A 25,737-nucleotide genomic window follows, 5' to 3' on the forward strand; every position below is an offset into this window, starting at 1 on the left:
GTGAGTTGAATGGGGTGCGTGCGGCAGCAACAGGTGACTGCGTGGTGGGGAGGGCGCGACAGCAACAGGTGCGGGTGGGCGCGGCCTCCCCTCCACGGCGCTCTCCCCTCCCGGCCCCTCCCCTCTCCTGGCCCGGCGCCTGTTACGTGATAGGAGGCGCCGGCCGGCTATAAGCGTCTGTGCCGCGCGCGCGCCGGCATTCAGCGTCGCGACGCCGCCATGAATACATCGTACGCGCCACATCTCTTCCTACCGGGCGAGCCGCCGGCGGGGGTGCTCAAGGGCGCCGCCGCCATGTTTTACGTCGTCGACCCCGCCGACACGACGTTCCAGGACGCCGACGACGTCCCCAATTTCTTCAGACAGGTCAGTGCAGACGAACGCAACTGCCGGTGCCTTTTTACTACTTCTCTTGTGTACCAGACTACGGGGCAGCCCGACTCGGGCGTAAGCCGGTTCGAATCGTTTGATGGATGCCATTTTCAGTGCCAGTATTTCGCTGGCAAGGAAAGGGGAGATGGTGCCTGAACTTTATCATAAAAGGCTGCCATGCGTCCGACTTTCCCCTAATGTGTCATATTTTCAAGATTGTCCAGAGGCGTGCATGTGTTTTTACGTTCCGTACCTCAATTGATGAAATTGAAAGCCTTATACGATTGCAGTATCATTCATCAAAACGTATAGGTTACTTACCTCTGGTCTAGGATCATGATATTTGGCAAGTAAAAGGATTAACGCTAAACATAAAGGAAAAAATCCGAAAAATGATGATTTTTAATTATTCGACGATAAAAAATTTGTGATTTCTTATGTGATATGTCCGTCCGTTTAAGACCTCTTTCTCTCAGGTAGATGCAATTTTCCTTGACTTCCGGAAGGCGTTCGATACAGTTCCGCACTGTCGCCTGATAAACAAAGTAAGAGCCTACGGAATACCAGACCAGCTGTGTGGCTGGATTGAAGAGTTTTTAGCAAACAGAACACAACATGTTCTCAATGGAGAGACGTCTACAGACGTTAAAGTAACCTCTGGCGTGCCACAGGGGAGTGTTATTGGACCATTGATTTTCACAATATATATAAATGACCTAGTAGATAGTGTCGGAAGTTCCATGCGGCTTTTCGCGGATGATGCTGTAGTATACAGAGAAGTTGCAGCATTAGAAAATTGTAGTGAAATGCAGGAAGATCTCCAGCGGATAGGCAGTTGGTGCAGGCAGTGCCAACTGACCCTTGACATAGACAAATGTAATGTATTGCGAATACATAGAAGGAAGGATCATTTATTGTATGATTATATGATAGCGGAACAAACACTGGTAGCAGTTACTTCTGAAAAATATCTGGGAGTAGGCGTGCGGAACGATTTGAAGTGGAATGATCATATAAAATTAATTGTTGTTAAGGAGGGTGCCAGGTTGAGATTCATTGGGAGAGTCCTTAGAAAATGTAGGCCATCAAGAAAGGAGGTGGCTTACAAAACACTCACTCGACCTATACTTGAGTATTGCTCATCAGTGTGGGATCCGTACCAGCTAGGGTTGACAGAGGAGAAGATCCAAAGAAGAGCGGCGCGTTTCGTCAGAGGGTTATTTGGTAAGCGTGATAGCGTTACGGAGATGTTAAGGAAACTCAAGTGGCAGACTCTGCAAGAGAGGCGCTCTGCATCGCGGTGTAGCTTGCTGTCCAGGTTTCGAGAGGGTGCGTTTCTGGATGAGGTATCGAATATATTGCTTCCCCCTACTTATACCTCCCGAGGAGATCACGAATCTAAAATTAGAGAGATTCGAGCGCGCACGGAGGCTTTCCAGCAGTCATTTTTCCCGCGAACCATACGCGGCTGGAACAGGAAAGGGAGGTAATGACAGTGGCACGTAAAGTGCCCTCCGCCTCACACCGTTGGGTGGCTTGCGGAGTATAGATGTAGATGTAGATGATGTTGAAACTTATTTCACGTACTAACGTCTGTGGTCCCTTGGATGTGTAAAAAAAGTCAACGCAGTCAAAAGTTTCTGCCTTCTGTCACATTTTGATACTTGCTAACCCACTCTTCACAACGTACTTACCGTTGACCTAGAATCACGAAATTTGGCAAAAAGCAAGAGCTCACGGCACAACTGAAGAGAAAAATCTGAAAATTATTCTGTCGTTCTGTTTCACTATTATTAATTTGTAATTATTTCATTCAAAAAATTTGTGATTTGAGATCGGACTGTCTGCCCGTCTGCTGAACCTCCATTCTCTCAGTAACCGATAGATGTCAATTTCAAATTTAAGTCAGATATTAAGATCTACGTTCTATTGGCGGCGTAAAAAAATTTAAACTTCTATGTCTATGCAATCTAAAGATACGGTCGTTTACGTCACATATTTTGACACTAGCAAACTCAGTCATTATATGACATCTCGTGGAAATCGGGTTTTCTGCCGGATATCAGCGGATATCAGCGTCCCTGAGACTCAGGGAACACCTGATGAAGACGTCAAGTAATGACGTCGAAATATCGTGTTTGGAAGACGCTGATATCTGGCAGAAAATCCGATTTCCACGAGATGTCATCAAATCGCCGGGAAAGTCTAAGAAATTACTTCAGTCATCATAACTTATCGGGTACTTGCCGTTGGCGTAGAGTCATGAAATTTGGCAGACAGCAAGGTTTCACACTAAAAGTAAAGTTAAAATCCATAAATTTTTAATTTGTAATTGTCACACACTAAAAACGATTTATGTATTACCTGACAGACTCTCCGTGCGTCTCCCTGTTAAGAGCCACTTTTCTCAGGAACCGGTAGACATGCGAAGTTGAAATTTATCACATACGAAGGTCCACTCTCTCTTTTCGGTTTAAAACATTTAATCTTGTTCCTGAAGGCAATCAAAAAATACGGTGAGTTAGTGACCTATTTTGATATCGTCCCAGTATCGATATCGGTAACAGGCAAAAACAGGCGAAATTTTAGATTCCCGAGTTGGTTCAAAAATGGTTCAAATGGCTCTGAGCACTATGGGACTCAACATCTGAGGTCATGAGTCCCCTAGAACTTAGAACTACTTAAACCTAACTAACCTAAGGACATCACACACATCCATGCCCGAGGCAGGATTCGAACCTGCGACCGCAGCGGTTGCGTGGTTCCAGACTTAAGCCCCTAGAACCGCTCGGCCACACCGGCCGGCTTCCCGAGTTGAATGATCTATCTAAACACACAGATAAGTTTGTACGGAACCTCGATGCTCGAGTACTAATCGCACATACCTGTTTTTTGTGCAATCGTCCAGGTAAACCTGGACCCTTTTCCGTGTCTGAGGTAATTCGCTAGATTGCAAATGCATTGCGTTTAAGAAGTCCTGAAGTTCACTAAATGGGACTGGCAAGTAGCTAGTTACGTTCATTTTCTACTGAAAGAACAGCGGCAGACACGGTTAGGCACTCCCTACACACACATTTCTCATACTTCTTTGCCTCCCCCCCCCCCCCCCCTTGCATCTCGTAGGCCAACTTGTCGTCGATTGTGTGTGACAGGGAAAATAATTCGATTTGATCCACATGCCCATCATTTTCGAAGTTTCTGTTCTTGGTCTGCAAAGAATTGGAACAGTGCTGCAAAAAAATTAAGTAGGCCACTTAGTACTCGTAAAACGTCATGAAATGGTAGATCAATGACTTTAACATAATGCGTTTCGGGGTAACCACCTTCAGATATATGTGAAGCAGGCGATAAATTGTCACGTAATAAGAGTAAGAGGAAGACATGGAGCATCAAACATTCATAAGTAACAAGTAAAAGGCATTCATCAGATACACAGAGCTATACAGATGAACTGACGTTATATGTTACATACATAACTGTCAGAGGCAGACTGACGGTTCCACAGTGATAACAACAACACGAAACAAAATTCTACCGGTGGGTGGCGATAGTGTACCCTTAATGGCGCCACACAGCGTCCAGAGAAAAACGAATGCTTGCGTGCAACAGTTCTTAGAAATGTGTGAAGTGATACAGCCAGAAATATCCAAACGACAGTATAAAATATGTCGTACATGATTAATTGGTGGCTTTATAAGCGGTAAAGGTTTGAGATAATTTAACATAAGTAAAATAACAATTTTTTTAAAATTGTACAAGCATTTACAGTGTCCTCGTGCCACAATAACAAGAGTGGTAATGATCTGCCGGCCGGGGTGGCCGAGCGGTTCTAGGCGCTACAGTCTGGAACCGCGCGACCGCTACGGTCGCAGGTTCGAATTTTGCCTCGGGCATGGTGTGCGTGATTTCCTTAGGTTAGTTAGGTTTAAATAGTTCTAAGTTCTAGGGGACTGATGACCCTAGAAGTTAAGTCCCATAGTGCTCAGAGCCGTTTGAACCGTTTTGTAATGATCCAGATAACAACATAACAAAATAGATACAGAATTACCGTTGGCTTGTGAGCGTGAGCAATTCAGTAACGCCTTGGCCCACCTCTGGCCCTTACGCAAGCAGTTATTAGACTTGCCATTGATGGATCGCTGGATGTGCTCCTGAGGGCTATCGCTCCAATTCTGTCTAGTTGGAGAAATGATGATGAAGATGTTGTCCCATACTTCGTAACAGAGCATAGGGGACGATGCGGGAGACCCGCACCGCTGTGCTAGGCAAGGTCCTAGTGGAGGTGGTTTGCCATTTCCTTCCTCCGACCGAAATGGGGACGAATGATGATGAAGACGACACAACACCCAATCATCTCGAGGCAGGTGAAAATCCCTTACCCCACCGGGACTCGAACCTAGGACCCCATGCTCGGGAAGCGACAATGCTACCGCGAGAATTAGACCTTCCAAATCCTGAGCTGGTTGGAGGGCGGTACCAACAATACTCCACAATTCTCATTTGGGGGAAAGATGCGGTGACCTTGCTGGCGAAGGTAGTGGGTGGCAAGCACAAACAGTAGAGACTCTCGCCGTGTGCGGGCGGGCATTATCTTGCTGAAATGTAAGCCGAGGATGGGTTACCACGGAGGGCTACAAAACCACCACTCCGCCTACAGGCCACAAGTGACCCATCGGGACCATCCGACCGCAAGCGGAATCCGCAGTGGAGGATGCGGATAGGAGGGGCGTGTGGTCAGCACACCGCTCTCCCGGTCGTTATAATGGTTTTCTTTGACCGGAGCCGCTACTATTCGGTGGAGTAGCTCCTCAATTGTCATCACGAGGCTGAGTGCACCCCGAAAAATGGCAACAGCACATGGCGGCCTGGATGGTGACCCATCCAAGTGCCGGCCACGCCCGACAGCGCTTAACTTCGGTGATCTGACTGGAACCGGTGTATCCACTGCGGCAAGGCCGTTGCCAGGGCAACAAAACGGGGAGTAGAATATCGTCAAAGTACCACTGTGCTGTAAGGGTGCTGCGGGTGACAACCAAAGGGGTCCTGCTGGAAAAGAAATGGCACCCCGGACCATCATTCCTGCTGTCAGGCCATCTGGCAGGCGACAGGCAGGTTGGCATTCCTCCGCTGTCCGAGACGTCTCGAGACATTCGAGTGTACATCATTAGAGGTGCAGATAGAACGGCCACCATATTCCATCGTGGTTGGTTCCATAGGAGGCATTACTTTAGATGCTCCCTCTCCTCAAACCTCAGTCACCACCAACAGCAGCAATACGTTCAACAAATAACCAGAGATGTTAAGTGTAAGTGCTACTGAGAGTTGAAGTTTGTACAGTAGACTGTCGTAGTCGTAAGTTTGTACAGAAGACTGTCGCAAGTTTGTACAGAAGACAGTCACAGCGGGCTGCATGAAACTAGTCTGAGTTCTGATGACTCATGATGTCAAAAAAAAACTATCGTAACAAGAAGCACAGTTATGCGTGTTGCAAGGTCCAAGGACGCAGGCAGCTGTTGTGTGAGGTAAGACAATGCCACCTGCTGTGAGGCGTGGCCTAGAGGCAAGAGTGCTGTGAATGCAGAGTAGTGTCCGCAGCCTGAATAAAGATGTCCATCCCGCGCTGCGATGTTTGCCTGCACTGCAGATGAACTGCGACGGCGAGTTTGAAAGCGGGTAAACAAACATGTGGATGAGGGAGACAGAGTGGTGTGGAAAGCGGCGTTATTAAGACTGCAATGAAAATTAAGAGGGTGGGGTAATCCACTGCTCAAAAGAATTAGGGGAACATGACTTCAGCAATAAATGAGGAATGGTTTTGTTACCAAATTTACTTTTCACAGATTAAGTACACCTTAATACATACTGGAACGTTTGCATGAAAAGAACTGATGTGTCCGACAGGTGTCATCCCGGTGTTCTTTATTTCTAATTTGAGAGCTTCAATAATGGACACTACTGCCCATTAAAATTGCTACACCACGAAGATGACGTGCTACAGACTCGAAATTTAACCGACAGCAAGAAGATGCTGTCATATGCAAATGATTAGCTTTCCAGAGCATTAACACAAGGTTGGCGCCGGTGGCGACACCTACAACGTGCTCACATGAGGAAAGCTTCCAACCGATTTCTCATACACAAACAGCAGTTGACCGGAGTTGCCTGGTGAAGCGTTGTTGTGATGCCTCGTGTGAGGAGAAATGCGTACCATCACGTTTCCGACTTTGATAAAGGTCAGATTATAGCCTATCGCGATTGCGGTTTTTCGTATCGCGACATTGCTGCTCGCGTTGGTCGAGATCCAATGACTGTTAGCAGAATATGGAATCGGTGAGTTCAGGAACGCCGTGCTGGATCCCAACGGCCTCGTATCACTAGCAGTCGAGATGACAGGCATCTTATCCGCATGGCTACAACGGATCGTGAAGCCACGTCTCGATCTCTGAGTCAACAGATCGGGACGTTTGCAAGACAACAACCATCTGCATGAACAGTTCGACGACGTTTGTAGTAGCATGGACTATCAGCTCGGAGACCGTGGCTGCGGTTACCCTTGACGCTCCATCACAGACAGGAGCGCCTGCGATGGTGTACTCAACGACGAAGCTGGGTGCACGAATGGCAAAACGTAGTTTTTCGGATGAATCCAGGTTCTCTTTACAGCATCATGATCGTCGCATCCGTGTTGGGCGACATCGCGGTGAAAGCACATTGGAAGCATGTATGCGTCATCGCCATACTGCCGTATCACCCGGCATGATGGTATGGGGTGCCATTGGTTACACGTCTCGGTCACCTCTTGTCCGCATTGACGGCACTTTGAACAGTGAACGTTACATTTCACATGAGTTACGACCCGTGGCTCTACCCTTCATTCGATCCCTGTAAAAGCCTACATTTCAGCAGGATAATGCACGACCACACGTTGCAGGTCCTATACTGGCCTTTCTGGATACAGAAAATATTAGAGTGCTCCCCTGGCCAGCACATTCTCCAGATCTCTCGCCAACTGATAACGTCTGGTCAATGGTGGCCGAGCAACTGGCTCGTCACAATACGCCAGTCACTGCTCTTGATGAACTGTGGTATAGTGTTGAAGCTGCATGGGCAGCTGTACCTGTGCACGCCATCCAAGGTCTGTTTGACTCAATGCCCAGGCGTATCAAGGCCGTTATTACGGCCAGAGGTGGTTGTTCTGGGTACTGATTTCTCAGGATGTATGCACCCAAATTGCGTGAAAATGTAATCACATGTCAGTTTTAGTATAATATATTTGTCCAATGAATACCCGTTTGTCATCTGCATTTCTTCTTCGTATAGCAATTTCAATCGCCAGTTGTGTAGTAGAGTGTGGAATGCCGGCGCGACCTGCGACTTCACCAGCGTTGACTTGACCACGCGGAGATGAACCAGCTAAAGTCTCCATTTCTTCCTGAACTGTCAGAGCGGCAGTAGCGCGTGCGTCTGGTCGCCCACCACGGAGCCGGTCGTCTAAACAATCTGCTCCTTCGAACTTCGAGATCATTTTCTTCACAGCGACACTTGTCACAGGACCACTGCCCGTTCGAATACCCTTCTTTTGGCGATAGGATCGTAAAGCTGCAGTAGCTGATTCTCCAGTCTTACAATAAAGCTTCCCTAACAGTGTCTTTTCAGGTAAAATCGTGCCGCGACTGCTGGCGCATCTGACTCCCTCTCTCACTACAGCTCATTCTATACACGATCCTCATGCAGAGTCACTAAGGTGTTGGCACCCAGCGCCTTCTGCTGGCCGGCTTCTGCATTCCTTCTCGGTCTGAATAAAATCGCGTATCATTTCAGGCACACCTGTCAATTTTTACCCCTCCACCTAAATCATTCTCTGAATTTGAATTCACGGAGTTCTGGATCACCCTGTGTACATGGTGAGTCACTAACTATTGCCACCTAAAATAACGCCGAAAGTATGATAGAAGCTGAAAAGTTTGTGGGACAAATGTTGCATTGGACAATGGGGGCCATAATATGACGCTGGTTTTTTATTGCTAAGTGGGGTCGCGCCAGAGATATGAAAGTCAGCTTTGTTTTTTTAAATGGGATACTATAGTTTGGTATTTATTTTCTGATAGCGGCAATGAGAGGAATCCAATGACGTGTAACAGTAAGGTCTTTGAAAGTCGACAAAGGTCACAAAGTTTTACAGAAGGTGTTCGAAGTGATGACCATTGGTATCAATGCAGTGCTGCAATCTTTTTATCATGGACTGAGTGGTATTCCTTATCACTTCGGCACTTATCGAAGCACATGCTCTGATAATTCTCTCTCGTAATAGTAAATATTCGACGAATATCGCGTATCTATCTAACGCCCCATTAACATGTTAACACCATTCGACGGTTTCACAATGCAGCACTAATAAGAACGGTAAGACTAGTATCGTCCAATCAAGTGAATGTCAATGATGTGTTCCTTCGAAGAAAAAGTCGATATGATTCTCATTTACGGAGAATGCCAACGAAATTCAGTGAGAGTTAGAGACTTATACGCTGAAATATATCTTCCACGTACTCGTCCTACACGTCCATTTAAATACGTGTATGATAAATTTCGAAGAACTGGATCTCTAAAGCACCCGAAACATATCTGGCAAAGGAAAGTTACTAACGAGGAAACGGAAATTGGTACTTTAGCCACTGTGGTACGAAATCCTTGTGTTAGTTCGCGTCAAATCGCAAGGGAATCTGGCATGAGCCAGAGTAGTGTTGTTCGTGTTCTGCATCGCCATAAATATCATCCGCACCATATCAGTCTCCACCAAGAATTAACTGGTACGGATTGTGTGCGTCGCATTGAATTCTGCCGACGGGCTCAACTTCAGATTCAGGGGAGTGACGCATTTATTGATTTATTTTTAGTTACTGACGAGGCTACATTCACGAACCAAGGAAATGTTAATTTGCATAACATGCATTATTGGGCAATTGAAAATCCGTGTTGGCTGCGGCAAGTTGCCGGTGAATGAATGGTGTGGGATTCTGGAGGACAGAATTATAGGCGCCTATTTCATCGAAGGAAATCTTAATGGTAGGACGTACACCACATTCCTGCAAGAGAAATCAGGTCTGGTACTTGAAGGAATACCTTTAGGAACAAGGAACAGAATGTGGTATCAGCACGACGGGTGATCGGCACATTTTTCGCTGATGGCTAGAAATGAGTTGCAGAGACAACTCCCAAATCGTTGCATTGGACGTGGAGGAGATATTTCGTGGCCAGACTTGACGCCTCTGGATATTTTCTTGTGGGGATTCGTAAAAGACATTGTTTATAAAGACTTTCCAACTACAAAAAAAAATGGTTCAAATGGCTCTGAGCACTATGGGACTTGAATTCTGAGGTCATCAGTCACCTGGAACTTACAACTACTTAAAACGTCGAGCACCTTCGGTAAATAGACGTTCATGCCACCTTTGTGACCTTCGTTGATCTTCAAAGACCTTACTGTTGCACGTTACTGGATTCGTCTTGATAGCCGCTATCAGAAAACAGGTACCAAACTATAGCATCCCATTTAAAGAAACAGTTGACCTTCATATCTCCGATGCGACCCCACCTAGCAACAAAAAACCAACGTCATATTGTGGCCCCCGTTGTGCCATGCAATTTTTGTCCCACAAACTTTTCAGCTCCTACCATACATTCGGAGTTACTCTTGGCGGCAATAGTTAGTGACTCGCCCTGTATAGTGCACGTAATACCAGTTCATCCGTTCTCGATAAAGGTTGACCATTGCAAGGTGACGTAATACTACATAAAACGTAATATCCATTCATTTTACTTTCTGCAACGGATTTTTAACTAATGCAGCCGAGTCAGACGTGCGCAGCACAAGGGAGGGAATCCCTGTTGCTATTGCTGGCTGTTGCGTAAGGTGCGCCGGTCGCCGGCACAGCTCGGGGTCCGCCGTGTTTACGTCGCGTCGCTGCTGCTCTCAACATGAAACAGAAAATAACCGCTGATAAGCAGCAACAGCGTCCCGCCCTGGCCTCGCAATGAATCGTCTAAGAGTTGTACCAATTTTATTCCGATCCATCAACTATAAATATTTTTACTTGGCCGACGAAGTCGAAAAATCGATGAAAAAAACCCTGTTTTTTTATCAAATGGCCGCCATTTTGTTTCCTATGGTCCAAATAACTTAAGCGAGGTACAACTTCTAAAGAATCTTATATACTTCGCTAACGTCGACTCAATTTTGATTTCAGACGAGCCGGCTGACCTGTGACATACCGCGCGTGGAGGTCTACATCGAAATTTCGTTTCGTTTCGACGGCACTTCCGCCTTTGCTCTTCCACATTTCCGGTCGAAAAAATTCCAGTTTTTAGAGGAAATATAAATAAACGTTTTGACCAATTTTGACGTTGATATCTATAACACATCCCGAGAAAAAAATTCTCAAAGAACATGCTTTTTTCCGGCAAAAGGTAGTAAACCTCCCCTTAAATTAATACAAGCGCCAAAGTCGTACGCAATGCCTAGTGCTGACTTCTAAAAACACATTCATTTACACCACTAGCCATTAAAATTGCTACACCAAGAAGAAATGCAGATGATAAACGAGCATTCATTGGACAAATATATTATAATAGAACTGACATGTGATTAGATTTTCACGCAGTTTGGGTGCATAGACCCTGCCTGAGAAAACAGTACCCAGAACAACCACCTCTGGCCACAATAACGGCCTTGATACGTCTGGGCATTGAGTCCAACGGAGCTTGGATAGCGAGTACAGGTACAGCTGCCCATGCAGCTTCAACACGATACCACAGTTCTTCAAGACTAGTGACTGGCGTATTGTGACGTGTCAGTTGCTCGGCCACCATTGACCAGACGTTTTCAGTTGGTGAGAGATCTGGAGAATGAGCTGGCCAGGGCAGCAGTCGAATATTTTCTGTGTGCAGAAAGGCCCGTGCAGGACCTGCAACATGCGGTTGTGCATTATCCTGCTGAAGTGTAGGGTTTGACAGGGGTGGTAACACATCTGAAATGTAACGTCCGCTGTTCAAAGCGCCGTCAATGCGAACAAGAAGCGACCGAGACGTGTAACGAATGGCACCCCATACCATCACGCCGGGTGATACGCCAGTATGGCGATGACGAATACACGCTTCCAATGTGCGTTCACTGAGATGTCGCCAAGCACGGATGCGACCATCATGATGCTGTAAACAGAACCTGGATTCATCCGAAAAAATAACGTTTTTTCATTCGTGCACCCAGGTTCGTCGTCGAGTACACCATCGCAGGCGCTCCTGTCTGTGATGCAGCGTGAAGGGTAACCGCAGCCACGGTCTCCGAGCTGATAGTTCGCGCTGCTGCAAACGTCGTCGAACTGTTCGTGCAGATGGTTGTTGAGTTCCAAACGTCCACATCTGTTGACTCAGGGATCGAGACGTGGCTGCACGATCCCTTACAGCCATACCGATATGATGCCTGTCATCTCGACTGCTAGTGATACGAGGCCGTTGGGATCCAGCACGGCGTTCCGTATTACCCTCCTAAACCCACCGATTCCGTATTCTGCTATCAGTCATCGGATATCGACCAACGCGAGCAGCAATGTTGCGATACGATAAACCGCAGTCGGGACAGGCTACAATCCGACCTTTATCAAAGTCGGAAACGTGATGGTACGCATTTCTCCTCCTGACAAGAGGCATCACAACAACGTTTCACCAGGCAACGCCGGTCAACTGCTGTTTGTATATGAGAAATCGGTTGGAAACTTTCCTCATGTCAGCACGTTGTAGGTGTCGCCACCGGCGCCAGCCTTGTGTGAATGCTCTGAAAATGCTGTACTAGGCGCTGCAGTCTGGAACCGCGAGACCACTACGGTCGCAGGTTCGAATCCTGCCTCGGGCATGGGTGTGTGTGATGTCCTTAGCTTGGTTAGGTTTAAGTAGTTCTAAGTTCTAGGGGACTAATGACCACAGAAGTTGAGTCCCATAGTGCTCAGAGCCATTTTTTTTAAATTTTATTTTATTTATTTATTTATTTATTTATTTTTTTTTTTTTTTTTTTGCTCTGAAAAGCTAATCATTCGCTTCTCACAGCATCTTCTTGCTGTTGGATAAATTTCGCGTCTGTAGCACGTCATCTTCGTGGTGTAGCAATTTTAATGGCCAGTAGTGTATCTGAATTTACATTGATGATGCCTCGCCACGGGAGATAAGCGATTTATTATGTACGGCTCGAAAGTAAAGAAGTAAAGACATTAGTATCCTTTAGCTGACCCCTGTCTTGTTGCTGAAAAAAAATGGCCACGCCATCCGTCGTAGCCCGGGCAACTAACCGAAGAGCACGCGCCGATCCAGCGGCCTGCCTCCGCAGTCGTGGTTGTCGTGCAACGCCGGACGGCGCGTCGTCAGCTCGTTGCTACCCGTGTAGCTGGTGCGGCCCCGCTGTCGATACCAGGCTGCGTATGCAGCTCGCTAGCGGGCGGAACGCGTCACGTCCCCCGCCAGACACCCACCCACGCCCGCAGCGCTATTCTTAGCCGGGCCTCGGCTCCTGCAGCGGCTGCCTGCTCTTCCGCAGCCATTATCTCCAGTGGGCCAGCCCGCCTCAGTGGACGGCCTTCACGGCTGTGGCGGTGCGATCCCGCTCACCTCCTTCCGACACCATTGACACGCTTTTCTGCGCCCAAGGCGGCGGCCCGGCGCCCGACAACAACTCGTCGGGCGCTTCATCCAATCGTTCTCAGCCACCTGAGGGCAGACTCACACGAGAGCAGCTTGAAAAATGTCTCCGACCTTTAATGTAGAAGCCGACCTCGGCGTGGATCAGTTTGGATTCTGTAGAAATGTTGGAACACGTGAGGTAATACTGACCCTACGACTTGTCTTAGAAGAAAGATTAAGGAAAGGCAAACCTACGTTTCTAGCATTTGTAGACTTAGAGAAAGCTTTTGACAATGTTGACTGGAATAGTCTCTTTCAAATTCTGAAGGTGGCAGGGGTAAAATACAGGGAGCGAAAGGCTATTTACAATTTGTACAGAAACCAAATGGCAGTTATAAGAGTTGAGGGGCATGAAAGGGAAGCAGTGGTTGGGAAGATAGAGAGACAGGATTGTAGCCTCTCCCCGATCTTATTCAATCTTTATATTGAGCAAGGAGTAAAGGGAACAAAAGAAAAATTAGGAGTAGGTATTAAAATCCATGAAGAAGAAATAAAAACTTTGAGGTTCGCCGATGACATTGTAATTCTGTCAGAGACAGCAAAGGACTTGGAAGAGCAGTTGAACGGAATGGACAGTGTCTTGAAAGGAGGGTATAAGATGAACACCAACAAAAGCAAAACTAGGATAATGGAATGTAGTCGAATTAAATCTGGAGATGCTGATGGAATTATAGTGAAGGAGTTTTGGTATTTGGGGAGCAAAATAACTGATGATGGTCGAAGTAAAGAGGATATAAAATGTAGACTGGCAATGGCAAGGAAAGCGTTTCTGAAGAAGAGAAATTTGTTAACACCAAGTATAGATTTAAGTGTCAGGAAGTCGTTTCTGAAAGTATTTGTATGGAGTGTAGCCATGTATGGAAGTGAAACATGGAAAATAAATAGTTTAGACAAGAATAGAATAGAATCTTTCGAAATGTGGCGCTACGGAAAAAAGCTGATGATCAGATGGGTAGATCACATAACTAATGAGGAGGTATTGAATAGATTTGGAGAGAGAAGAAATTTGTGCCACAAACTGACTAGAAGAAGGGATCGCTTGGTAGGGCATATTCTGAGGCCTCATGGGATCACCAATTTAGAATTGGAGTGCAGCGTGGAGGGAGACAAAGAGAGGAATACACTAAGCAGGTTCAGAAGGATGTAGGCTGCAGTACGTACTGGGAGATGAAGCAGCTTGCACAGGATAGAGTAGCATGGACAACTGCATCAAACCAATCTCTGGACTGAAGACCACAACTACAACAACAACCCGATCTCGATTCTTCAAACAGTCTAACTCTCATGTACGAGGAGCGTTCTATAAGCAATGCAACACATTACTTTTCTTCACCAATTACGGATGAAAAGAAATGTGGAATTTGCTGTGGGACTTAGCGGAGCATTCCTGTTACAGCCACTATAGTTTCATGAAGTTTCTATCTACATTACATCCATACTCCGCAAGCCACCTGACGGTGTGAGGCGGAGGGTACCTTGAGTACCTCTATCGGTTCTCCCTTCTGTTCCAGTCTCGTATTGTTCGTGGAAAGAAAGATTGTCGGTATGCCTCTGTCTGAACTCTAATCTCTCGCGAGATATACCCGGGAGGGAGCAATATACTGCTTGACTCCTCGGTGAAGGTATGTTCTCGAAACTTCAACAAAAGCTCGTACCGAGCTACTGAGCGTCTCTCTTGCAGAGTCTTCCACTGGAGTTTATCTGTCATCTCCGTAACGCTTTCGCGATTACTAAATGATCCTGTAACGAAGCGCGCTGCTCTCCGTTGGATCTTCTCTCTCTCTTCTATCAACCCTATCTGGTACGGATCCCACACCGGTGAGCAGTATTCAAGCAGTGGGCAAACAAGTGTACTGTAACCTACTTCCTTTGTTTTCGGACTGCATTTCCTTAGGATTCTTCCAATAGATCACAGACTGGCATCTGCTTTACCAACGATTAATTTTATGTGGTCATTCCATTTTAAATCACTCCTAATGCCTACTCGCACATAATTTACGGAATTAACTACTTCCGGTTGCTGACCTATATTGTAGCTAAATGATAAAGGATCTTTCTTTCTGTGTATTCGCAGCACATTACACTTGTCTACATTGAGATTCAATTGCCGTTCCCTGCATCATGCGTCAATTCGTTGCAGATCCTCCTGTATTTCAGTACAATTTTCCATTGTTACAACCTCTCGATATACCACAGCATCATCCGCAAAAAGCCTCAGTGAACTTCCGATCTTATCCATAAGTTCATTTATATATATTATGAATAGCAACGGTACTACGACACTACCCTGCGGCACACCTGAAATCACTCTTACTTCGGAGAATGACATGCTACGTTCTGTTATCTAGGAACTCTTCAATCCAATCACACAATTGGTCTGACAGTCCATATGCTCTTACGTTGTTCATTAGACGACTGTGGGCAACTGTATCGAACGCCTTGCGGAAGTCAAGAAACTCGGCATCTACCTGGGAATTGGTGGCAGTGCTGTACGTAGCCTTCAAAATAGCGTCTGTAACGGAGACCCGTTCCAAGCAGACAACAGTCATTGAGTTTCTTTAGGCGGAAAAACAGAACATCCCAGACATTCAAAGGATATTGCTGTATGTCCACAGACACATGTACGCGAACAAAAGCAGGGTGATTCGTTGGGCGAGACGTCTGTTATCACCGAAACAGTCACGCAAACTTTTTCAGTCTCCCGCGTACCGGACGGCCGCACACAGCTGTCATCTCCCGCAACGTTGGAACGTGCGGACACTCTCATTGGAGGTGATCCACTGATCGCAGTCTAACACCTCTCTGCGCAAATGGACGTCTCTGATGGTAGTGCTGACACATTTGTCCACCAGTTGGGATATTCCAAGGTGTCTGTCCGCTAGGTTCCTTGCCACCTAACGGAACACCATAAAGACCAACGAAGGACCGTCCTTGCGCAATTGCTTGCGCGTTACAAGGTTGACCGTGACAATGTTTTATCGAACGTCGTTACAGGCGACGAAACCTGGGATTACCACTTCAAACCGGAAACAAAACTGCAGTTAATGGAGCGACACCACACCACGTCTCCTCCGAAGAAAAAGTTTGAAGTAGCACCCACGGCCGGTAAAGTCATGGCGACGGTCTCTGAAGAGGTTATTCTGTCCAATCTCTTCCTTTCATGGTACAACAATCAACTGAAATTAATTGTGCTGCTTTCAGGAGTTTCAAGAAAAGACTTCAGCGTGTCCATCACAGAAATGCGAAAGAACTTTGTAACCTTCCCGTATAAATAAAAAATATATAAAATGATGTGTAACCTTCCCGAAGAGAAAATAAAAATAATTAAATTTTGATAATTAAATCCTGACGTATGAAAACTGATAAATCTTAACTCATGAAAAACTGATAAATTTTGACGTAAGTAGACCTACGCCTTGGCCATGTGAAATCAATCTGAAGCTGTCCGTGAGAAGTAAACAAAAAATTCTTACCTCGTGATGGTGGCGCCGGATAACGCTGTCTATAAATCTGCTCGTAAATGGCACAGCTTTGTGGAATGCTGGCCTATCTACTAATACTGGATAACGAAACTTCCTGGCAGATTAAAACTGTGTGCCGGACCGAGACTCGAACTCGGAATCTTTGCCTTTCACGGTGAAGTGGTGCGCTACCAACTGAGCTATCCAAGCACGATTCCATAACCGTCCTCACAGCTTCAATTCCGCCAGTACCTCGTCTCCTACCTTCCAAACTTCACAGAAGCTCTTCATTCTGGAAACATCCCCCAGGCCGTGGCAAAGCCGTGTCTCTGCAAGTTTCGCCGAGTCCGTGAAGTTTGGAAGGTAGCAGACGAAGTACTGGCGGAATCGCAGGTGTGAGGGCGGGTCGTGAGTCGTGGTTGGGTAGCTCAGTCGGAAGAGCAAATTTCCGCGAAAGGCAAAGGTCCCGAGTTCGAGTCTAGGTGCAGCACACAGTTTTAACCTGCCAGGAAGTTTCAAACCAAATTTGTCCTCAGAATGTAAAAATATTTTGTTGGCTCCCGCCTTCATAGGGAGAAATGATTATCATAATAAGAGAAATCAGAGTTCGCAGAGAAAGACTTAAGTGCTGGTTTTTCCCGCGCCTTGTTAGTGAAGCGATAGGGAAGTGCGTTGAAGGTGTTTCAGTGGACTCTCTGCCGGGCACTTCATTGTGAATTCAGATTAACCATGTAGATGCAGATTAGATGGATACTGTCTGCACATGATTTTGCGAATACGGTTAACAGTGAGAAAGAGAGAAATTAAAACGTCTTGCCTGATGCGGAAGAAGATTCATTGTGTGCGTGACGGAGGGGTGGGGATGGTCAGCGAGAATATGTCTAGGAGCTTGAAACTATGTGCAACGTTCATTGCAAGTGGCTAAGTGCAGTCGTTATTAAATACTGGATGAATGTAGTCTGTTTAATTTGTATATGAAGACAGTAACTGTTCTCGAAAGAACACATACAATTGATGGCCGTACAGCTTCTCTAGAATATATGATAATTAATTGAAACCCTGAGCTGCAGACAGGTGTTGTTGATATACCTCAACGGTAACAGCTGAAAATGTGTGCCCCGACTGGGTCTCGAACCCGGGATCTCCTGCTCATACGGCAGACGCTCTATCCATCTGAGCCACCGAGGACACATGAATAGCGCGACTGCAGGGGCTTATCCCTTGCACGCTCTCCGTGAGACCCACATTCCCATCTGTCCACAATCTACATACGTAATATACCTAATAGATATCTGCCCATCCACTCATTACTCGCGCACTCTGTGACAATTCCCGTAAGAGTTCGGGCAACCTATGCGCATTCGCACAGGCTAAGGTCAATGGCCGGGTAACATTTAACTATGTATGAATATAGTAACTGTTCTCGAAAGAAAAGATACCATTGATAACCGTGCAGCTTCTCTAGAATAATTAATTGAAACACTCAGCTGCCGACAGATGTTGCTGAACAGCTGAAAATGTGTGCCCCGACTGGGTCTCGAACCCGGGATCTCCTGCTCATACGGCAGACGCTCTATCCATCTGAGCCACCGAGGACACGGGGAGCGTTCAAGGCATAAGTCCCTGCAGTCGCGCTATTCATCTGTGTCCTCGGTGGCTCAGATGGATTTTTTGTAATGAAACAAAAATAAATCCATAAATACAATACAAAAAAATTTTAAAAATTAAAATGTTATTAAAATTTAAAAAAACAACAAAAAAAGATGGATAGAGCGTCTGCCATGTGAGCAGGAGATAACGGGTTAGACTCCCGGTCGGGGCACACAATTTTCAGCTGTTCCCATTGAGGTATATCAACACCACCTGTCGGCAGCTGAGGGTTTCAATTAATTATCATTTATGTTTAATTTCTGCCCTGTGAGTTACGCTACCTCAAGATGTAAACCCACTTTCCTGCCTTGTATCGCTTCAGTTACTGTGTTATACCTTTAACGCAAGACTATACCATTAAATGAGTAGACTACGGCAGAATTTTAAATTTTTAAATTAGATCAATTTTATGAAATATTGAAAATGAAATTTTTGTTCCCTCTGGAATCCATTACAAACTCACCACGAAACTGAAACCGCGCACGATGGACCAAGTTAGCTGTTTAGTAGTACAGATATCGCGCATAGCACCTCGGAGTAGCAGTAGGTTTCGGTCGACTTTCACGGAATTCACTCCTTGCGGGTGCACTATCAAGACGATGTTGTAGAGAGCGCTGCAAACAGTCTGTCATATTCGTTATGGATAATTTCCACATCTTCGTTACAATGTTAGCTTTCTAACGCTCACTGTAAACAAACTACCCAGTCAATTTCTGAGCTAATAAATGAAAGCCGGCCGAAGTAGCCGTGCGGTTAAAGGCGCTGCAGTCTGGAACCGCAAGACCGCTACGGTCGCAGGTTCGAATCCTGCCTCGGGCATGGATGTTTGTGATGTCCTTAGGTTAGTTAGGTTTAACTAGTTCTAAGTTCTAGGGGACTAATGACCTCGGCAGTTGAGTCCCATAGTGCTCAGAGCCATTTTTTTAATAAATGAAAACGTTCCAAACACAGCAGTCTCACCAGACCTTGTAAATAATTTTATGATTGCGGGTCATGTCTTTTACTAATAATTCGCGTGCCATGATTTTAATTTATTAGTATTAAAAATCTGAATTTACTAAGTCAGTAATATTGCCCTTATAGTATTCTGTATAAAGAAATTTACACCTGAGGATGTACCTGCAGGATACGAAATCGTTTGTACCAGTCTCTGAGCGATTACAATAAAACAACTAACGCAGCAAATTGGGCTGTCGATCAATTTTACCAGCATTGCAACACCTCGGTACATTTTGTTTGAGTGTTCCTTTCAGTATATAATAGCAATCTCTGTGTCCCTATCTAAAGGTCACTTCTGAACACACGAGAGCCAGCTTGGTCGCTTCTGCACTTCCCCACTGCCGCGCCTCTCAGCTGTAGAGCTACTGTTATCTGAGCAGTCACTCAACCTTATCTCATCGCGAAACTTGAACGGAAGCCTTCGAGCAAACAACGCCGCATATCACCCGTGACCCCCTGTAGAAGATACAGCTGTCCGTTTTAAACTGCGCATCTACTTGCAGTTGTAAACAGCCCCACGTAACGCTCTGCGTTAACACGTTCCCGCATACGTTTTCTGACACGTGTCAACCATATTGTAAACGACGCCTTCGCCTATTTTATTTATTTATATTAATTACGCCGTTTTTTGGCGAGAGCCAGAAGCACGAACTATCACTTTCGGTTTTTGTGTAAGAAATAAAAAATCGAATTACAGAATTGTAGGAGGATTGTAATATCTGTATTTTCCGCCCCAAATAATTATGAATCAAATAAGCCATTCTGAAGTAAGTAGAGCTTTTAGCAATGAGCAAATAGAATCTAAGATTACGAATGCCACATATCATAAAACAATAATTCATCTGTGAATTCCGTCTTATCTCCTTTCCGAAGGCAAACACAATAACCAAACCAACTTGAATAACAGTGCTTCTAAGTTAGTCGCATAAAATTCGGAAAAAATAGAAAATGCTTCGATATCATAAAATGCACATTATAGTAATCAGTAATGAAAATACAACATAGTAAGCTGACTCGCTACTCAACTTTCAAAATCTGTACAAGTAGCTTTTCTAAAAATCGAAAACTTACGTATGTTGTCAACTTTCCTAATAGCAAGGTCAAGGTAGTTAATGGAGCTATCTTTTTCAATTTATTTGGTGTATGTATATCCTTGATTGCATTTGCTAGCTCAGAACTGTTTTTGCTCCAAAATAATTATCGAACGTGTAAACTGATTTAAGTTTATTGTTCAGAAACTTATTTAGTTTATAGCATGGTGATGACATATTGTTCACAATCGGAGGAACCGCGTTTTCATCTTTGTGAATCTTAAGATCTAAGCTGGGGAAGCTTGACATTTATCATTTTAAGCGATTTGCCTCCACATTCGTTAAGAAGAAACTGGGAGCTGTCAGTCTTTCTCCGCAAACCAGTCTGATCCTTATTAGTTGGATCTGTGTGAATTTCTGTAATATCGTTTCCTGCCAAAAGCTCTTGGGCTTTTCTAATGTAGGCGTACCTGTTTTTATGAAATACTTATACCTCTTCATATTCAAAGTGCACAAATGCACATGTAGGTCAGTAATAGTTTGCATTGTTGTTTATTTTATTGTTTTATGCTGCTAGTGTATTTGTGTTTTTCCCATATTTTGCCCCAGATCAGAAGATACTTATTATAGACCGAACCGGTAGTATGTTGATAAATTTGTACCATAGACGTGAAGCAAATGCAATTTATTATTAATTTAAGTGTCAAGGAAGTTTTTCCTGGAAGTTTCTGGTGTTTTTCCTTCTGTGGAAAATAAATGTGGACGATAGAGAATTCAGACAGGAAGAATGCTGAAGATAGGACGGATGGGCCGAGTAAGAAACGTGGAGGTATTGAAACGAATTGGGGAAATACTTAAATTTATGGCACACCTTGGTAATAGTAAAGAAATTCAGGTTGCGCTAATCATTCCGAGATGATGAGGCTTGCACAGGTTAGAGCAGGACAGACAGCTGCGTCAAACCAGTCTTTACACGAAGACCACAACAATAAACCTAATGCCTGCAGATGGATGGAAGGTGAGACTTAGTAATAAAAGTGCGGAATCAGGTCATGGTTCTCAATGATTTAGCGATCATTGGAAGCTAGTCACAATTTTAACGTGTGACAGACGAAGGTGTTAATGTGTTCGAGGTCATGTGGGTATCTTAAGACTGGTGCAAGCTACGGGTAAAGGACAGCAATCAAATAGAGAAAGGGAGGTGACTTACCAACTATGTCTTCCCAGCGTACGTAAACAACAAGCGGTGGGAGCGTGGGGGAGGGGGGAGGGAGGGAGGGAGGGAAGTAAAGCTTCAGGCAGTTAACGCAGTACTTGACCGAACATGCAATACAGCAGATTAAGAAAACTCGCAACCAAAATTCAGCTAAAATAATCACAACGACCATCACCGTTATCGTCGTCGTCATAGCAGCATTAGTCACAAAAAGCCTTTCCCAGATTTTTCCACGGACTACAGTCTTCTGTAGGATTTACAGTGTTACATAAGGCCATGTAATAGATTGGCGTCAGCTTTTTTATATCCTGCATTTCAGTAAAGAAAATTGTCATCAAAGTTTTTTACACTGAAGAGCCAAAGAAACAGGTACACCTCCCTAAATTGTGTTAGGCCCCCGCGAGAACGCAGAAGTGCCATAAAACGACATAGCATGGACTCGACTGTCAGAAGTAGTGCTGGAGTGAATCGACACCACGAATCCTGCAGGGCTGTCCGTAAATCTGTAACAGTACGAGGGGTGGAGATCTCTTCTGAACAACACGCTGCAAGGCATCCCAAATATGCTCAATAATGTTCATATCTGGGGTGTCTGGTGACCAGCGGAAGTGTTCAAAACCCAGAAGTGTGTCCCTCGAGCCACTCTACAGCAATCTTGGACGTGTGAGGCGTCGCATTGTCCTGCTGGAATTGCCCAAGTCCGTCGGAGTGCACAGTTGACACGGATGGATGCAGGTGGTCAGACAGGATGCTTACGAACGAGTCACCTGCCAGAGTCGTATCTAGACTCCAACTGCACACGCCCCACACCATCACAGAGCGTCCACCATCTTGAACAGTCCCCTGCTGACATGCAGGGTCCATGGATTCCATACCCGTACACGTCCATCCGCTCGAAACAATTTGAAACGAGACTCGTCCGACCAGGCAACATGTTCCTAGTGCAGTGTCGGTGTTGGCCGGCCCAGGCGAGGCATAAAGCTTTGTGTCGTGCAGTCATCAAGGGCACACGAGTCGGCCTTCGGCTCCAGAAGCCCATATCGATGATGTTTTGTTGAACAGCTCGCAGGCTGACACTTGTTGGTGACCCAGCTTTGAAACCTGCAGCAATTTGCGGAAGGGTTGCTCTTCTGTCACGTTGAACGATTCTCTTCAGTCGTCGTTGGTCCCGTTCTTGCAGGATCTTTTTCCGACCGCAGTGACGTCGGAGATTCGATGTTTTACCGGATTCCTGATATTCACGGTACACTCGTGTAATGCTTTTACCGGAAAATGCCCACTTCATAGCTACCTCGAAGGTGCCATGTCCCATCGCTTGTGCGCCGACTATAACACCACCTTCAAACTCACTTAAATCTTGATGACCGGCCATTGTTGCAGCAGTAACCGAGCTAACAACTGTCTGTTTACGTCTCTCTGTACTTGAATACGCATGCCTATACCAGTTTCTTCGGCGCTTCAATGTATATCCTGCATTCCATCAAAAAAGTGTCATTTGGACGTCTACAAATTTTTATTATCACAAATAATATAATATTCATAACTACCGACTAGTAAACGACCAAACGCATAAAGTGATACTCAAAATGTATGCTTGTCCGTGTCTTCAAAATCGTTCGTATTTAATCGAAAGAGAACGAGAAATTGCTTCTCGTGAAGACACTATTAAAATACAGTCGATACTGCATGACCAATGATCAGTCCGATACTTAAGGAAATGCTGCGTTATGCATGGTTTGCTTCCAAAGTATCGTCTTGAAAGAGAGGTTTTTGAAAATGTTAACGAGGTTTGTTTTTCCACGGAAAACCTCAAAAGACCTTGCGTGTGCGGAAACATAGCAGTTATTCAATTCAGCTGCTGCCGTTTAACTTTGTTTTCCATGTTTTTACGAAAAATACTATCCTGCAACGCGTAATCGTAATGTCGAAAGCGACGATTAATTGTACATCTTTCGAAAGCCGTCTGTGCCGGTCAAAACTTGGAGGTATCAAGTCGTTTCGGGCTCATTCCAGATATAAGGGATTTCTCAAATCACGGACAAGCATACATTTTCAGTATCACTTTATGCATTTTATGCACATTGTAAAATTAATAAATGTTCATCCAATTACACGTATTTTTCCCATTATATCAATTGTAATATAAATAGTAAAGAAAATGACTGTTATAAATTTAAAAAACTGACGAACGGGACTCGATCCTGCGATCCAGCGATTACGGGGCTTGAACGCTAACCACTTTTTTTTTTTTTTAATCTCATTTTGTTCAGTTTCGTTCGTTTTATATGCTCGGGGCGGACGTCGTAAGACATCCGTTTAAGTTCGTTGTTGATCAATTAACTCAGTTTTTTTATTACAAAGGGCAGCTAACCTTCTGACCGAACACGCTGAGCTACCGTGCCGGCTTTGCGATTTTCTCAATAACGCTTGAGAAATACGCGCTAATGCTTCCACATTTTGTTGTCCTCATGGAGTGCTAAGAGTGTGCGAAGTTTGAAGTAAATCCGCGTTCCAAACGTCGTGGCCTCCCCTTGTGAGATTCCTCCGCAGTCAAACATCCCACTGAAAGAGTACCCAGCACCGTTCAAACCGACGTGATGAATGGACGGACTACATATTAACGTCCACTAATACGTGTCTGAATAATTTTGATCAGATAGCGTATTTCGTTTTTATTACACTCGCAATTCCGTTTTACACTATAGTCCATTTTCCACCCCTCCTAGTTATTGCCAATACGGAGCTCTTCAATTGGCGCGGAATAAGCCCCATTAATCCCTGTTGTGATGAGAGCGTTCGTACGTCGCTAGGACTCTGACGAGATACCATGTCCTCACTGCAGCACCCCACCGTCTCCACATCTTCTGTAACATCGCACGCAGCGTAAGACAGTCTCCTGTTGCTGGACCACGTGGGGACTCCAGCGTTTCTGGTGAAAGTACTACTCCGGATGTGGCGTGGGCCTCTCTGGACAAGTTTTGGTCTGGGTGCTCCACATATCGAGACCACGCGCCTCTGCGCTTTCTCCACTCGTTTGCTGATCAGCCCAGCGCTACAAGGGATCGTTTTTCCCTACACGACACACATTCTGCCACGATCCTGCTTCCTTCACTTGTACCCCTCGTATGTTTACTTTACTCGGAATTGGCACTTCTAATTTTGATATGCCTTTTAAATCGGCCACTATCATGTTCATAGACTAGTCCCACCTTATTCTTGTCCTGAATAGTTGACGCCTTTCAATAGAGTAATAGATTCCAGAACTCTTCTTTCATCATGAAATATTGCTCGTCAATCTGGGATGCACACCATATAGGGCTGGCAGAGGAAGTGGAGAACAACTGAAAGAGCATCGCATTTCGTCAATGATTCATTCAGTCAAAGCGAAAGCGTTACCGAATGCTCATGCAGTTCCAGAACAAGATGCTGCAACAGAGGTGCTGCGAATCATGGTATGTTTTACTGTTAAAATTACAAATCGTACGATCCTAGAGAACGAATATGTTGAGTCATCGAACATACACTGACGGCAGGAAATCGCAACGCCAACACGTATTTAATATAGTGTAACGAAGTTTCTGGAATAAATCTGTGCAGGTCACATGTCATTCACACCGAAAGATAACAGGTTATTCCAAGCGCCAGATAAGCCATTGCAAATATGAAATGTTGGTGTACGAGGGTAATACCAAATGTAAGATCTCCTATTTTTTTTTATAAGTACATAGACCTGTTTATTTCTACAATGGTTTACATCTGTTTACAGCTTGAACATTCAGATATTTTTCTACATAATCACCATTTGTGTTGATGCAGTTTTGTAGATGCTGTGGCAGTTTTTGTATGCCCATGTCACACCAGCTCGCCGCCATGCTGTTTAGAAAGTTATGAACCTCTTCTTTCACCTCGTCGTCGGAGCTGAATCGCTGGGACCACAATTAACGCGAACATGTACTGTGATACTCTGAAAAAACTCAAATGGGCATTTCAGAACCGGAGAAGAGGAATGTTGAGCAAGGGCGTACACATTCTCCATGTTGCTCTCCTGCAACGGTTTCAGTGGAACATAATCATCCACCCACCCTACAGTCCTAGCTTGGCGCCCAGTCACTATCACCTGTTCCCTAGGTTAAAAGAACATTTGGCGGGAAAGCGATTCAGCTCCGACGACGAGGTGAAAGAAGAGGTTCATAACTTTCTGAACAGCATGGCGGCTAGCTGGTACGACATGGGCATACAAAAACTGCCACAGCGTCTACAAAAATGCATCGACAGAAATGGTGAT

The 25,737-nt window shown here is 45.2% G+C and overlaps 1 protein-coding gene and 1 pseudogene across 1 annotated transcript in view; one reads left to right on the plus strand and one right to left on the minus strand.

Moving 5' to 3' along the window:
• The first annotated feature begins 208 nt into the window (after positions 1-208).
• LOC124718925 (alkylglycerol monooxygenase-like) overlaps positions 209-25,737 on the plus strand; it is a 192,973-nt gene continuing 167,444 nt past the window's right edge. The window contains exon 1 of the mRNA XM_047244579.1: positions 209-366. Coding sequence (XP_047100535.1) covers positions 220-366 — 147 coding nt within the window. The 5' untranslated portion in view covers positions 209-219. The remainder of the gene's footprint in view (positions 367-25,737) is intronic.
• Positions 5,218-5,335, minus strand: LOC124719157 (annotated as a pseudogene).

The sequence above is a fragment of the Schistocerca piceifrons genome, chromosome 10 (assembly GCF_021461385.2).
Source record: "Schistocerca piceifrons isolate TAMUIC-IGC-003096 chromosome 10, iqSchPice1.1, whole genome shotgun sequence".
NCBI lineage: Eukaryota > Metazoa > Arthropoda > Insecta > Orthoptera > Acrididae > Schistocerca > Schistocerca piceifrons.